The following is a 17,911-nucleotide window of genomic DNA, read 5'->3' as shown; positions in this document are numbered from 1 at the left end:
GGTTCTACTTTATTTTTATTTACATTTTTAGAAATATTCATTACGTTAGAACTGAGTAAATATACCATTATTTTCAATAGTTTAAATTGTAATTAAAATAATTATTGTAGTATATTAAAATATCCTATGAAATCTAGTATACTTATGTTTTGTCAATGTCATTTAAAATTTTCTGTAACATTGGACTGCAATTTGAAAAACTGTAGACCTATAAATTCCCACTGTTGTCCATCTGTCTGTCTTTACTTAATCTCAAGAACAGAGTTAGATAGATGAAATATAGAAAGACTAGATATAGAAAGCTTGGAGAGGAGGCTCCGATTACCTATATAAAACATCCAGTGTAGAGAGGAAGTCATGTGATTTCAATTCAAACGTTTTCCCCCGAAAGCAGTTAATAGATGACTGGCATGATTCTATTGCTAACAGGAAAAATGTGATGTACAGTACAGGGGCAAGTCACTACTAATTTGAGATTGAGAATATATTTGTTAAATTTAATAAATTAAGAATATGATTAAAAATTAAATATAATTTAAAATAAAATGAGCAATAAATAATTGCTCATTATATTTTAAATTAAATTAAATTTTTACTAACAACTTTCTTTTCTGTTCATTTAAGAAAAATCTATAAAGAGTAAAATATTTATATTTATAGGATGATTTATTTGGAATGTCATAAAATTAAAAATGTGTATAGCAAATAAAGTAATGCAATTAGAAGTTAGTAAATGTTATGCACTGTACATGTGTGAAGGCTGTCAATTTTGGGATGATGCATATTCATTTTAGTACTCTGCTGTATGATGGCACACATGCATGAGAACACAAAATGGTGGTCACACCACAGCAGAGGACTTAGTGTTTAGTATGGTATGCAAAATGGGAGAAGGTACTTGTGTCCAGAGAGAGTTCTGGTGAATTTATAAGTGTCACCATGTTCTATCACATTGAAACATTCTGAAATAATACCAGAAGTTCCTCCAAGTGAGTCTGACTTTGTCTCACATTGAATGAAGAGTGCATGACAAGCAGAGAGGAGAACTTGTACAGACATTGATTTAGAGTCCAAAGAAGTTGCTGTAACATTTGTCAGTGGAACATGACATTCCATATAGCATATGTCAGAGGATTGTAAGTTGGTACTTGAAAATGTTTTCGTAACATGTGCAATGACTAACTTGTGCAAGCATTACAACAGTGTGATTTTGTTTTTATCTGGTATAAACTATGCACTTCATCCACATTGACTGTTGAGTTTCTTTTAATTGGGGCCTCCAGTCTTTCCAATCTGTTCTTGATTTTCATCTATCTGTGTTCTTGAGATTAATAAAGGATGGATGGAGGACAGTGGAAATGTATAGGTTTGCAATTTGAACATTGCAGCCCAATTAAAGAGGATAATTATATAGTAAATTTTTATTTATTAAAATTTGACACAGTTTTATTTAAAAGTATGTTATATAATAATTTACAATGAATTTACACAAATTATGATAACTTTTTTAGGATATTCCAAATCATGGATTTAAAGAAGGAATGTATTTAGAAGCTGTTGATTTAATGGAGCCACGTCTAATATGTGTTGGTGCAGTTACAAAAGTTGTAGGTCGTTTACTAAGAATACATTTTGATGGTTGGGATGAAACTTATGACCAATGGTGTGACTGTGAAAGCCCTGATTTGTTCCCTGTTGGATGGTGTCAATATGTTGGTTATCGACTAGAACCTCCACGTAATCAAAGTACATATTTTTGTAGATTAGATTAATTTAAAGGCCACTGCTGCTGCTTATTCTAATGCATCTGAAGTTTAATCTGGAGACTTTCTCTAAGTAACAGTCTGCATTTCTTTTATCTTCTCTCTCTACAAATAATTTTATGAATTTAACCAAAACTGTTTTACTAATAATATAATTATTATAAATTGCAACATATCTGTTTACTGTATTTCCTACATTAGCTGCATGGTGGAAAAATTTTAGAATCATTAAATTTATTATAAGAATTTAATTAATGCTTTGTCATCAGAAATTTTCATACATTTTTAATAAGATGATAAGATAGCTTTTTTGAAAATATTTTATCATCTACACCAAATTTTTAATTTAATATAGCATATCATATTTTGTAGGATAATATAGTAATCATTTTGTGTTACAAAATTCAATGTATAACTAAATCTTATTTGCTATACTTTTTTTATATTACTTGATGATAGTAACTGAGCTATGGCCTTTAATGAAATGCATTACTTTGATTATAATTTAATTATATAAATCAGCAATATCTAAAGCAACAATTAAATAATTTAATCACCTAGCTGATTTATATGAATAGTAATAATTTATTTAAATTATATTTAATTATATTGTAAATAAATAGTCAATTATAGTCAAATTTGTATTTTCACTGAACATTAATCACAAAGTTTTGAAATAAGAATAAATTAAAATGAAATTATACAGATTTAATTTTTTTTAAACACCAAATTAACATTCATACAGAAATAATTTGCACTCGACACTGATTTTGTTTTATGGAGAAAATAAACTAGGAATCACTCTGACTGGATAGATAAAATTTAAAACAAGAAGCCTTTAAATTAAGCAAAAAAAAAAATATCTGGATTTAAAGGAGAAGATAAATTATATGAACTAAAAACTAAAAATAATACTCAGAGTAGTTAAAAACCTACAAAATTGAAAACTAAATACAAAAAAATTTCTTGAAATCTTCTTCCAAACTTTTTTCATAATGATCAGAATACAGTCAACACTAGTATCAGCTTTTTTTTAAAAGCTCCTATTTGTCTACATCATGACTCTACTATACTGAATCCCTGTTCTTGCTTATTGTATTTGCATGATGATTCAAGTTCCATAATCCACCACTAGAGACATTCTAATCTGGATGTTAACGTAGCATTAATCTGTATAGAAATACTGTAAGGTCTCTTTTTATGCAGATTATTTTTATGCGATTTTGAAGTTGTGCGGTTTGTATTTCATCCAAAAATTTCTTGGACAAACATACATATAGGCTTGTTTAGGAAGCCTGCGTATAGACAGTCTCCAAAAATTGTGGAACACTCAAAGCTCACTCCATTTGTTCCACTGACATATAACGTTTATGGATGTAAAGGACAGCTAGATCTACCTTAATCGCTTTAGTTCCTAGCAATTTGTGATATAAATGTAATTAAACATAAAAAATACTTAAAACTGAAAAAAACGAAAGAAATGCGTTAATTTTGAAGAAAAAGCTTCAAAGTTTAACTTCCTTTGTCTCGCCCTTCTGTGAAATTTAACACCGATGAGTCATTGTTTACACATCTGGATGACCTTGAACACAGCTGGAGTTGGATTTCCCGGGGCATTCTCATAGACGTCGCGGGAGGACAAGGGTTTAAAGTAGGGTGAACACTAGCTGGCCGTATATTTTTAAATATTTTTAAAAAATTTGGAGACTTAAAAAACATTCCAAAAATTCAAAAAAAAATTTCAAAAATGGCCTTAAGGACCGTGTTTTATGTAACGCTATGTAACCTGCCCGAGTTAACTCGGGCGAGGAACTAAAGGGGTTTTAATTAACTCTTCACATCCAGATGTCAGTGATTTGTTTTTAGAGTGAGCTTTTGCAATTCGGGGATTCCCCTTGTATTACTTTTCAATAAAATAAACTGAATTAAGTTTGAATACAAGTTTATTTTAAGCTTTTATATGAATTTCTTTCAGACATTCGAAGTAATTTATTAAGCAGCCTATTTCTTTTAATTTCTGCAAACTTTTTTATGCGGTTTTAAGTTAATTTTAACTCATTGTTTTGGTTTTATGCGATTTTAGAAAATTACAGAACGTATCCCTACTTTTTCAAGGCAAGTAAAGTCTTTCTTTTATGCAAATTTTTTATATGCGCTTTTCTGCAGAATGTATCCACCGCATAAAATGAGACCTTACAGTACTTGATTTTAAATCATAATGGTATGTTGTTTTGTTCCCATTTGCAAATCTAAAAACAAATATTTCATTTCATGAATTTCTGGGTAATACCAAGATATGTAAAAGATAGATTAAAACATTTCCCAAAAGGGAGAAGATAAACACATCAGCATCTACAAGACAGATTTCTGTGTGTATTTGATCATTTATTATAATCAAAATAATTGTATTTATCCATACTTCATAATTTTAAAATAAGACTAAGGCATAGAAATATAATTAAAAAGACAAAAATCAAAGATACTATTAGGACAATTTAAAATATGGATTTTTTCCATTTGACAAGTGTTTCATGTTGAGCCTTGTGTCATGTTGCATTGCTTTCTATCACTTTGTACTGTGAGGAACTATGTTACAACAATAAAGAAACTGAAATTTTTATTGTGACTAGCTATGTAAACAGCCTGTCAGGACAGCAGAGAGTACTTGGTACTTACTGGTTTTGGCAGAGTAACATGGTATGGCTGACTTTACACAGATAACTTGCCACTTCAGCTGATTGAACTTCATAATTAGGGAGAGAGAAGTTTCTCAAAAACACATCACCCCTGGAAAATTGAAAAATTTTATTAGTTAGAAGCTTATCAAATTTGGTTGATGTTTGTTTGCTCTTCTGTATATGAAAACCTAGCATAGAAAGGACTTAGGTATTTATTGTTATTTTATTGCTTATCATAGAAACAAAAGAACAACATTTATTACTTAAAGCATTTCATGTTATATTTTAGTTTACATTTTGAAAATACAAAACAGCTTTGAGAAATAAAAAGCAATCTTATCCCATGTGTGAGATTTCAAATGTTTACAAAAAATATATAAAAGAGTAATAATAAACATTTAGTTCTACAAGTTTTTGAAAAATGTTAAAATTTATTATTCATTTGTCATTTTACTAACCAGAAACATCTGCCCAAAAAAAAAGAGAGATGTTGTAATGCTATTGGACCTACTCTTTCCTCTACCTCAGTCTTGTCAGCCCATATACAATGTACATGCAGTCATAAAAGTAATAAACAATGGTAGACAAAGAGTCATAAAATAGGAGAGAAAAAGCAGAAAAAATGGGAATGAGGGACGAGTGTGGAAGGAGGAGATTCAGAGTAGATATGAGAGGACAGTAGAGTTAGTGAAGAGAGGAGAAATGGTGGAGTTCAAAAGTTTGTTTATCATTCATTCGAATTCTTGGCCAAGAAAGGATAAGCAGGGTCTTGTTAACTGCATAGGATTAAGTTTCTACTGTATACAATCAAGTATGATTAAAGTTTTTTTTTTTTTTTTTTGTTACGTTTGGTATGATGAACCAGTGGGAGGGAATTCATGAATGCAGACTGGATTCTCTACAGATGTTCCTGAGAGATAAATATATCTTCTCCACTTTCTCCTTTTGGGAAGAAATACAAAAATTTTATTGGAAAGAGCAAATTCAAAATCTGTCATTGGCTGTGGAATCACTATGAATAGGAAAAGGTATCAAGAACAACCTGGGAGGAGGGGTACAAAAATAAGGTTTTTTTGGTGATCTATTACATATTGGATAATAACAAATAATAATCTTTAACATTGAAAAAAGAAAAAACTTTTTGGAAGGAATCAGGTAAGAAACAAGAAATCAGTATATGGTGACAATTCTATGGAGCTTGATCTATTATATATTCAAACACAATCAAGAAGAATTAGACTTTTGATATAGAATACTTTCCTTATATTTATTGGTAATAATTCATATAGTTATGGTTTATGTTATTCAACAGGAATAATAAATAAGACTTAGTTAAGAAAATGAGTGTTGTCACTCTTTTCCTGATCCATATAATAATGATCTTTTATGAAGATGTATCACAAATTTAGCTGAGGTTTGCATAAGTTGACCAGTTGGCTGATTGTAACATACAAAGCAATATGTAAAGTATATATATATAGCTTTTTCTTTCATTAGTTTTACTTACAAATTTTCACTTCTAATTTTAAGGAGGAGGGAAAATCTTAAAAATTTCTATTAAATTAACAAACTATAAAAATGTCCACATTTTATTTTCTTCTTAGATTTTTGGCCAAAAATCTAAGAAGAAAATAATGAGGAAAGGGAAAATATGTATTTATATTTTTATACTTAAGAAAATATGATTACAGAACAGTTCAAGTAAGGAGAATAAGAATATTACACTCCTCAAAAATGAAATTACATCATGAAGGAATGCATGTTGCCACGTGCAAATTGCAGTACTGGTAGAGATGCAGAGACATGCAAATGATTTAGTTTGCATATATGTTAGGTCATGTGGTACCCAATTTTGAGCTATAAAGACCAGCAGCTGGCTTGTACTAAATGTGATCAGTAATAGTTTGCAGTAGCCAAACTTTCAAAAAAGCATAGAAAATGCCTTGGAGATGGGAGTGAGCTGTATACCACCAGTTATTGGCTGGGAAACGAGATCATATCCTGGAGCTGCACAACCTTGGTTTGTCAATTGCACAGTTGCCATGCATGTTAAGCTGTGGTCACATCTTGCAATTTCAGCCATGCAGGCAACTGCAACTGAACAGCTGTTCTCATTAAATAGTAAACCCCCTTCAAAAACCAGTGTGACTGCAACCACAACTAGAAAAAAAAAGTTTGTTCTACTTGCACTGATTGCAAACGCATATCCAATCAGCAAATGCCTTTGTGTTACATCATACGGTGGCAACTTTGAAAGTAGTTATCATCATGGCAGAAAGTGAAAATATCAATTAGTATAGCATTGGAATCGAGGCTGATCAAGCTTATTTGGACTCACGAGTGCCTGGAATTTTAATTCTTTATTTTATCGAAGAAAATAGGAAAACAAAGGCATTGCATGAGATAAGTGAAAGTCTCGCCATTGCAAGTATCATTTTTAGATTTCTGGACATAAAATGTCGATTATTTTTAGTTTATTAATGACAATATTATTTTAAATATAACTAAAGAATTAAGTAGAATGTACCACCATTTGCCATGATATTCATTCGCATTAAAGAAAAAATTATAGCAGACGAAGTGGATGTTGGTTTATTATAAGGTCACATGTTTCTGAGTTGCAACGCCAACAAACAATATGACTATGACAAGAAGCACACAATTCATGCTTGTTGCAGTCACATTTGCCTGCAAGGCTGGAAATCACAAGGTGTGTCCATGGCTTTAGGCACGACATAAGTACCACCCATTAATATGTGTGGCAATGGATGCAGACACATCTGCAAACACACCGAAGAGGGAGTGGATCATACTGGCACATGTACCAGCCTGTGCACTCTGTCATTTGCTGAATGGCTTGTTGGGACCCATTTGCTACAGCATATGACATCTGAAGCCTCCTGTCACAGTCAACAGGTGCATCTGTGTCCACCCAAACCATTCACAACAGGTTGCATGAAGTTGGGCTGCACGCACGGCAACTAGCAACTGGGATGCCATTGACTGCTTAACATAGAGATGCATGCCTGGCATGGTGTCATTGTCATCACAACTGGACCACTGAATTTCATTGGATATTTTTTTTTTTTTTTTTGATGAATCCTGCTTCTGGCTGGAGAAATAATGGGCATGGATGGGTGTAGTGGTATCTTAGGAACACTTTGGGCTGGCCCTTTTTGCTGAACATTGCATCATGCATCATGTTCAATTAAAAATCAATGGGCCTTTGTTCACACAGGGCCCATTGAATTTTTCATGAAGTGTTACAAGTAGTACGTCACTGATATAGACTGATCATTGCTGATTTACATAATTATATTTTTACAAAATAGTCAGATTTTGTGTAAAATTATTAAACAAATTTATAATTGTACTTCTTTGTACTAAATTCTGAAGATAATTTAATTTGTAAGGTGTAAACAAAGATTTATTTTACTCGAATGCCATCTATGAGAGGGATTTCATCAAACTTCCAAAATTATTGGCAATTGAAAAGCCATATAGATGGAAAGCTTTATAAAATGGTTCTGCACATGAGATAGCGTACCTTTAGATATTTCAGTACTTGATTGTTTACAATGGATCCCAAATTTTTTTGACTGTTGAATGAAATTAAAAGTAGAACTAAGTGATATAGTAGCTTTTGAAGTAATTTGAGACCCTTTAAAGAAGTTGAAGTGGATTTTAATGCTGATCACAAATACTGAGTGGAATAACAGCAGAAAATGGAAATGAAAGTACAATTATTAGACAATGTTTACAAACAAGCAAATTATATATTGGTCTTCAAAAAATTTCAGTAAAATTGTCTAAAGATGTTTGAGTGAATGGACAGCAAAACATAATGGTAATGCTGGCCAGAGCAAAAAAATGTAAACCGATTTATGTCTATTTATAGACACACATTTTTGCTTTATTAATTAAATAAGTCATAGATAATTTGCTAATTATTTTACAGTAATAAATTGCAGAAATTTATGCTGTCTGCTTAATAAGGTATTAATAATTTATAATTAATAATACTTATTTCCTCTTTTTATGTCCATGCTTCTGAGCAAACTCTTTCAGCTAGGAAATATGTTAGGCTTCAAGTATTTCTTCAGAGTATATTGATGAGTTAACAAGAAAATAAATAAATGTAACTATTAAAAATAAATTTTTATGATGCTTACATAGGTAAAATTTTACTTGCAAAGATGGTCTTAAAACACTATCATTCCTGGTGTTATTTTTCCCTACTTTTAATAATGATCTCCACTTTTTAAAAATTTACATCTGGAAACTTATGCATGTAATAATTTCATTTTTATAATTACTACAACTAAAAACTGAGAAATATTGACAATATTTTAATTTTGTTTCTACCAATGCCACGTTGATACATGGTTTAGACACAAAAATAATATAAGGTTCCCAAGATGACCATCAGATGTTGGCTGCTTTGTTTTCAAATAATGCCAATAGCAACAAAGCTCAGTTCCATTTAAAATGCTTTAAACAATATGTTGAGTTTAGGAATGTGGGGTTTTCCTGTTCTGTTGGTCATGTAAAAGTGGATATCACTTTAGTACACTCCTATTTTGGCCACTTATATATTATGAGTGTCTCATTTATATTAAAATGTATGCAGTTTTACAGGGAATATTAGGGTCACTACAAAGGAAAGTTTTACTGTATATCATTAATAAAAGTTTAATTATTTCTGTAACTATCTAGCCAGTTTATTAATTATTCTACTAATAAATGTGAACATTTTGTATTTGCATGTGCTTTAATTCTCAAACTGCTAATGAATGGATTGCAATGCCATTCATTTCTAGTGGTAAAAATAATAACTTTAAAAATTTGTTGTGCATAAAACAATAACAAATTTGTGCAAGAATGGGTCTTTAGTGTAATATGGCCATGCCTACACATAAGCAAATTGTTTGAAATCAGTAAATACAATCCTTGCTTGCAAATTGTAGTCTTTAACTTTGTAATTTTTAACTGATACATTTTGTGCTGGAGTTTTTAATTTAAATTTTTACAAGACAGATAAATTATAATTTTATTTTGTTATCTACAATTTATATGTATTATTTTAAAATATAAAAAAAGGTCATTTATTAATTTTGATTACACTTCTGTGTAATTATGGTTAACTTCAATATGAAATTATCAAAGACACTCAGAAAAATGCTTCTGGGACGAGACATTTATATATTATGTGCTGGCTTAGTGCTATCGACATAATAGTAAGAAACTATTAGAGACTAACAAGAAAGATGGAAAAAATATTTTTAATTAAGTGATTTTGTCAATATTTATTTTTTCTCTTAAATTTTTTTATGTTTAAAATTCAAATTATTTAATTACAAAGGCTAATCTGAAAATAAGTTTATAAGTTGATTTAACTACTTAAAGGAACAACAGTAATATATGGTTGTGTTGGGTAAATTTGTAGAAAACTGTTGATATGCTGCATATTGATTACACCCCATTGTGTGTTACACAGAATACAAATTAAATGATCAGTTTAATGCTTGGATTGCAGTAAAAAATATATCTATTTTTTATTATTATATATCTATTTAAAATATATATATAATTGTTTAAATAGAAATAAGATATATATATTATATTATTTTCTATTTTAAACTAAAATATGTAAGGAAGAGTAGTAAAACATAGTAACACAGATTAAGCACAATTGTTATAATCTATTTGTTTTTGAATGCAAATAATATGCTTGTAAAATTAATTTCTTACTAGCAAATGAAAAATATCAGAAGCATACAAGTATAATGATATTTTTAACAAAATCTTACATGATAAAACCATATTCAAAAAAGTTCTTGCTGTTCTTTTTGCTTTTAAACTTATTCTTTATTTTGTTATATTTTGCTGATATATTTTTGCATTAGTTACTAATAGATCTTTGCTACAAACACACTTTTTTTTATATTGACAATAACAGGCAATTCACATACTCAAAAATTGATGCAGCAGGCAACTCCAGATATCAGATACATTATAAAAAATAACATTATTGCAGTAAATATTAGTTCAAACAGTTCAACAAAATATCCATAGAATAAACATTTAAATAATATGAAGAAAAATGCATGAATAAATGTTAGAAACTTTTGTAATTGTAAAGCAGATGATTTTTTAAAGCTTATTATATAATGAATATAATGAATTATTATAATGATTATGAATGTTGGATTTGTTATTTCTATCATGAAATAGAAGTAAAGGAAAGAACGATGCCATTCTAAATTTTCAAAAAGAAAAATACAGTAAGTACTTACTTAACATTATTGAGGAAAGATACAAATACATTTCTAATCATTTATCAATACAATTATTGTGTTGAATGAATTTTCTTTATAAACAGTAAAATCAATTCTATGAGGTGAGAAATAAGTGCCAGAGGTTACAAATATGAACCATTTAGAATATTAACCAAATAATATTTTTTTTATAACATTTAGCATATGGTAAAATTGGTTTCATTATACATTGTTTTGCTTAATGTCACAGTTTCCAAGAACTTATTGATAATGTTAAATGAGGACTTGTATCATACATTGAGTACTGGTATATACAGAAAAATAATGTTGATTTTGCTCTGATATGATCAGAATTTGTTTGTTACATTGTTAAATATTATAACCGGGGTGGCCAAGCTCCTTGATAGTCCGAGCCATTTTTCAAAATTTGAAATTTTTCGCGAGCCGCAATTAAATACGTATTAAAAAGGTATGCAAAAAATTCCAGATTACAAATTATATCCGTAGCAAGAGTGATACAAATTGTTTCCTCCAGAACAAATTCAAAATTGGTCTGGAGTCGGACGATTATGCCACTGTTTATGTTTGTTCGCGCAGTTTTCGATGAGTCATATCATTCTTAACTTGGATGGAAATGAAATTTGTTACAACATTGCACTTAGTCTTTCATATTTGTTGTTAGTAATTTAAAAGACATTTTGAAACACATATGGAACGATGATAATTTTTAAAAATATAATAACACAAAAATGAAAAGGGAACTCGGGTACATTTATTGAGAGCCACAAATAATCCTTCAAAGAGCCGCAGGTTGGCCACCCCTGTATTATAACTTTGTTAGGAATTATTCTATCAGCAATCTAGTCACATATAGTGGACTTATCAGTATTAATACAGTGGTCAAAGTTACATTGTCTTTACATCTACAGCATATTGAACTGTCATGTTGCATAGATCATTCAGTATAACTAAGTTGGTGGAAAAACTATAACTAAATGTGTTTCCTCTTTTGATAAAATAACAATAGAAACAGTTTCTTTAACCATAAATATAACCAATTTCTAGTTATATTTATGGTTAAAGAAAGTTTTCAAGGAGATTCAAGTATATTTATGTTGGAGACTTCAATTGAATGCATCATAATCTATGATGAAAAGATGAGACTGTAATGAAGTTACCTTGGCAACCAATACATTAGAAAGCTTGGCAACCAATACATTAGAAAGTTTTATGTAATAATATATACATATACAATTGAACATTTGATTTTACTCTCATAAATACATCAACAGTGTTGTAATATCTTCTTACATTACCTATAATTAGTTCAGGTATTTATTTAAATAGCTAAAATAATATCAACTAACTTGTAAACCAGACTTATAAATTCTTCATTATTAGAAACTTTAGTAGTCAGAATTAATAATTGCTTTTAATTATAAACATAATTTTAAAAAATTTAAGATATAATTAAAATTTTCTATAGATATTTATAGTGATTTATTTGTTTATTTTCATTAAAAATAATTTTTATAAATTTTAAATATATAATGCAATGAATGTTTTTAAAATTTATAAAAATTATTATATATATATGTATGTGTGTGTGTATATGTAATTTATTTATATATATATGTATGCATTACTTTATGTTTTTAGTTGGTGTAGAATTTAGTGTCAAAAGAAAAAAGAAACATCAAATATATAAAGGTCCAAGGAAGAGTACGTAAAACTTTCATATTTATTTATGAAATAACTTAATTTTTATGTATTAATAATGAAAAACAATTCATATTCCAATTTAACTAATTAACTCCAGATGAGCTATTCAGGCTATTTTGGGCTACATTAATGATTAGTTGCTAATTAATTTGACTAGAAGTGGGTGAATATGCCACTATCCATTTGGAAATCTGGGTAGTGTAATTAGCAATGCATCTGCTTGGTAAGCAGGAAGTTGCAGGTTCAAGTCCCGTTGCAGCTCAATTCTTTTCTTCCAGAAATTTTTAAATTAATATGCAATGGTAGCATATTTACCTACCTCTAGGCAAATTAATTAGTATCTAATCATAAACATACCCAAAAATAGCCCAATAATTCAGCAGATCATTTGGAGTTAATTAATAATGAACTTAATTAAACTAGTTCTATACTAATTTAATAATTCTGTTGTTTTATGTAATAATATATACATATACAATTGAACCAGTCTATCTTGAATCTCACAAGAACAAGAAAAAATTTGAGGTAGACAGGTTTGAGACATAGAAGTTCTTACACAGTAAACAGTAATAGGTTTAATTGGATGTTTAGTGTTTTATTAATACAACAGTAAGTACAGTACATACCTGTATTAGGTATAAATAAAACATTGTTGACATACCTTAACAGAAATAGTTTTTAATAGTTTCTGATGCCTGGCTTTCTTCAACCAATGAGACATAAGCCAAATTGTATGTTATCAACATTTACAATTTTTTAAAACAAAATATCATAACAGATATTGCCACAAACAGTTTTATTTATTATGATAAATAATATAAAAGTTATTTTTTAAATAAAACCTTATAACAGCAGGAAACGTTATGCAACTCGTTATTGGATGTTTTATGTCATCGTTCAAATTCATTTCGAAGTATCATTCTAAATTATAAATATTTTTATATATATTTTCAGAAAAGAAAGGAAGATTAGGATTTTATAAAAAGGGAATGGTGCGCACTAAGGTTAATCCATCTGCTCAAGAAAATATAAATACTGGGCCTATTAAACAAGAAAGTGATGATACAGGCAAGTTTTTTTTATTTTACATACAACACTTTTAATTATATTTTGAAAACTTTATGAAACATTGAAGTAAAAAATCAAATAACTAGAACTGCTGGAATTTTTAATTTCACTATTTTTTTAATTTCCTTAACCTTATATAGTTCTCTGCTTTCCCACTTAAATCATAGTATGTTTGGCTTTATAATTCATTTTCAAGGGTATTAACATCATTCAACAGAGAGTTTAAGTGGAATTTATCATACCAATTTTTTAAAATATGCGGAGAACTGTACCTGTTCTAAGCTGATTTCAAATTAATTCAAAAAGAGCTTAAAAGTTAAATTAAAAATAAATTTTTTCCATATTAGACATGTAATTATTCTGAATAAAATACACTGTCTTTTAGCATTATTATATTTAATAAATTAACAGAAAATAAATACTTTCTGTAGTGTATCATTATCTGTATGAGTGAGTGTATGTTTTAAAAAATGGTTTTATCTTTATTAAAACTGGAAGTGAAAATATTAACATTCTCACAGATTAATAATGATAGAACCAAATCCAGATCTCTTACAAAGATCCCCTGCAAAGAGAGGAAGACCTCCTTTGAATAAATCAAAACAAGAGAAAGGTACCAAAGACCAAGACCTTGAATTAATGTTTAAATCTCAGGAAGGAATGCAGAAAGAATAGAAAAGGCAACTTATCTGAAAGTTCTGCCATGGTGAAAACAGACAACAAAATCATTATGAATCTTATTAGTGACCCAGGAAAAGAAAATAATGAAATAAATATAAATGATGAAATTAATAGGCAAAGCAATCATCTGGAAAACAGTGGTATAAAATTGATAAAATATAAATCAATCATATTATCATCTAATTTCTTTGATTGGTGTTTTAAGACAAGAATTAATGGAAATGCATAAGGATAATAAAGAAATTAATTTAACCCTTGCAGATATCATATCTTAGAATAGAAAAAGATTTAAGGTCAGGAGAATTTGAGAAAACAAAGACTTATTGAATGAGATGAGAGTTAACTATGTTTGGTTATTAAACTTGTTAACTAATTAAACTAAGATCCTACTGTTAGCACTGAATAATCAAAGATTTAAGAAAGAATAATACAATTTAAAATGCTATAGATTTAAAAACTAAAGCAGAAAAGTTTAGATAAATTTTGAAAAATTAAATGATGGAAGTAGGGAGAGGTTTCTGCAATTAAAAAGAGAATACAATAATATTGATATAATAAAGACAAAGAAGAAAACAGAATTTAATGTTGAATTTTAAATTGGTTAACTGTAGAAGCACCAAGGAATTTTCATCATATTAGATACTTTTAGTATGAAAAATAATTATAATGAACAGACTTTCATTCCATTTAAAACTTGGGAAATCTATTTATTTGCTGAGCACTTTTAATGCTAATGTTATTTTTTTCTGAATGAAGATGATGAAGAGCCTAAAATTAGTGATTTAAATTGCTATAATCTTGTAGAGACCCAGATATCATTGGATTTTGCATTTTCAACAAATGATTTACAAATTATAGCATGAGTGAAAACAGATTCTGCACTTTGAATGGATAATATACCTTTTATCTTTGAAGTTACTAAATTTTTCCATATTGGTGCCAATGGCAATTTGCTATCAGAGAATTTGAAATGGATATACCAAAAAGTTGGGCAGAGACTTTTCTTAGTATAATGTATAAAAAAGGAAATAGAGAAGAACCATCTTATTGTAGGCATACAATACTGCTATTGGTGTTTAGGAAAATTTTTATTACAGTATTAACGAGGTACTTTATTGAATTTTGTCAAGAAAATAAATTTATTTTGAATAGTCAAATTGCTTTTAAGAAGGATCAAAAAACAGAATTTGTTTTATTTTTATTTTGATAAATCATAAAACATTGAGTTAGGCATAAATGTCAAAAACTATGTTTTATTTACAGATTTGAAAAAAGGCTTAGACTATATTTTGATTGACAAACTCTGTAATAAATTAACCAAACAGAAATTTAATCTTAAATTTGTTTAAAACATAAATAGCCTATTCTGCAATTAAAATAATAGGTAAATGCTACTTTGGATAATTAGAGCTTCTACTTTGCTTCAAATTTATTATTTGTAAAAGTGATTTAATTTTCACATACATTAATATATATTAGAAACTCCCTCACCGAGCATGATGGACTACTTTCTATGAGAAAGTAGAGATTGAATAATTGAGAAGAGTGCAGATATTTTAAGAAATTCAAGAAGAGTAGCTAATGTTCCTACAAATTAAGTAGCCTATATTGTCCGTTGAAGCATAGTTAATGCTCAGTTAGTTAATGTGCATCATCAATTTCAAACTTTTATTAAGTCAATCAACTTTTTCAAAATCAAAGTTACCTATAAATTAATTCAAATGTGTTTGTTTAAAGTTCACTTTAAAGAGGAAAATATTTAATATTTAAAACTATAATTAATTTAATATTCTGAATTAAACAAATTTAAAACATGTTATTAATTGGAATGTGCTTAGCATCTACTTTTTTCTTTTCTTTCTTTTTCAAAATAATGTTCTCTGTTTTACATTTAGTTTTTTACTATTTAAATATGATTCAGTTTATCTTATCTTAGATAAATGTTTAAATAAATTTAATATTAAATCTTCAAAGAAATTATAATTTGTTCTATGAAATAAAATTATTAACATATTATTTTTAATGACAGTTTTCTTTTTATTTAATTTAGTTTCTTCTACATCAGATATTCCAGTAACATGTTCATCTCCATCTGTTGGAGAAAAATGTGGTTTTCAATCAGTTGAAAATAATGGCAATAAGTAAGTTTAAAACTTTTTACTAATTACTAATAATAATAATTTTGGAGAAACAAAAATTTTGCATGACTCCGAATAATAAGCAGATTTTAAAAATATATCTATTTTGTATTATGATGTTAAAATAAAATTATTTTTAGAAGTAATGATTATTTATTTTGCTTTTTAAAAAATTATCCAGTTTTATATTTTGGGATAAAAATAATTAACTTTTTCCTACATATATTTAATCATAAAATATTCATTATAAATTGTATTTTTTATTCTTAAATTTTATTCTACTAATTAATATTTTTATTTATGCAATATTTCATACAGTATAAAATTATAATGCATCTAAATACAGTAGATTCTCATTAGTGTCAATTCCTGTGGAATCACCCATAAAGGTTGACATTAACCAATATAATCTTTATGTATATTATGAAGTTTTCACTTGAAATGAAGTTATTTTGCATATATATGATAATATGAAGCTGTATATTTTATTGTAAGACTGCAACTTCTATTTCAAATAAATTTTTGTGAATTTTACACTTTGCAGTCAATTGAGTAATCAAAAAAGCATTAGAGTCTTTCATTATGTTTTGTTTCATATCCAAAAGAATATTGGCACAGATGTTTCTCTGAATGAGGTAATTGGGTCATTGTCAGAGCTATAGACCATGCCAATAGGAGTAAAAAAGTCAAAGGAACCAATAGTCTATTTGTAAGATATAGTCCCCCCAAAATTAGTCTGTGTAGAATTTTGAAGGCCTTCAAAACAGGGTAAAATTTAAAAGTAAAAAAAATCCAGAACTATTTATTAAAACAATACTAAATCACAATTTTCCACTTTCCTAGAGACAGCTAAAAGCTCAAAACACAAGAGATCCATTACACCAACTACTACTGGCATGCCAAGACATCAAAATCTGATTATACTAATTGATAGTTGACACTAAACAGGGTTGTTACTAACTAGAGTCCACTGTATTTAAAAATTAAGAAAATCTATTTTTGTAATAGTTTTATATCAGCCAATTATAACTTATATTAGTGTGTTTCTGAATCATCCAATAGATATATTATGTTTAGTGTAATAATAATTTTGAGAATATTACAAAATAAATATTCAGGTTTAAAAAGCTTATTGTTTTCTTTTTTTTCTTGCTATTATACATTAATTCTAATTATTATCTTTAAAATAATGTTAACTTGATAACAAATACTAAAATTTTACATTTATAATACATTGTTATAAGAAATACATTTATATTATACTATATATAAATTAAAAATAAAATTAAGAACTTGTGTTTGGTTTTAATTATTTTTAAAAATCAAAAACAAGTTCTAATTCTTCTTTGAATTAATGCATTTTTTCCATTAAAATATTAAAAGAAAAATGAATGAAAAACTGATTGCTAATTTTCTATTTTCTTCAGCATATATTTACAATTCTTCTTGATTAATAAATGTGTTTAAGTATTAGTTTTTAATTACAGAATTTAAGTTAATTCAAAACTAATTATTAATTGTGGATTTATTAAAATTGAATTATCTGCAGAATTTCTTATAACAAAAACTTTGTGGTTAGGAAT

General features: G+C 27.9%; 1 protein-coding gene across 7 annotated transcripts in view; it reads left to right on the top strand.

Moving 5' to 3' along the window:
- Positions 1–17,911, top strand: part of LOC111638591 (MBT domain-containing protein 1-like) — a 130,706-nt gene that overhangs the window by 65,352 nt on the left and 47,443 nt on the right. For 6 of the 7 annotated variants that reach the window (XM_023384325.1, XM_023384327.1, XM_023384322.1 and 3 more), the window contains exons 13-16: positions 1,512–1,746; positions 12,379–12,441; positions 13,396–13,509; positions 16,241–16,331. In XM_023384325.1, coding sequence (XP_023240093.1) covers positions 1,512–1,746; positions 12,379–12,441; positions 13,396–13,509; positions 16,241–16,331 — 503 coding nt within the window. The remainder of the gene's footprint in view (positions 1–1,511; positions 1,747–12,378; positions 12,442–13,395; positions 13,510–16,240; positions 16,332–17,911) is intronic. The other variant, XM_023384326.1, reaches the window with a different exon arrangement.

Source organism: Centruroides sculpturatus, unplaced genomic scaffold, assembly GCF_000671375.1.
Source record: "Centruroides sculpturatus isolate CEXI.00-Female unplaced genomic scaffold, Cexi_2.0 scaffold1182, whole genome shotgun sequence".
Lineage (NCBI taxonomy): Eukaryota > Metazoa > Arthropoda > Arachnida > Scorpiones > Buthidae > Centruroides > Centruroides sculpturatus.
This window is presented reverse-complemented; position numbering and strand designations above follow the sequence as displayed.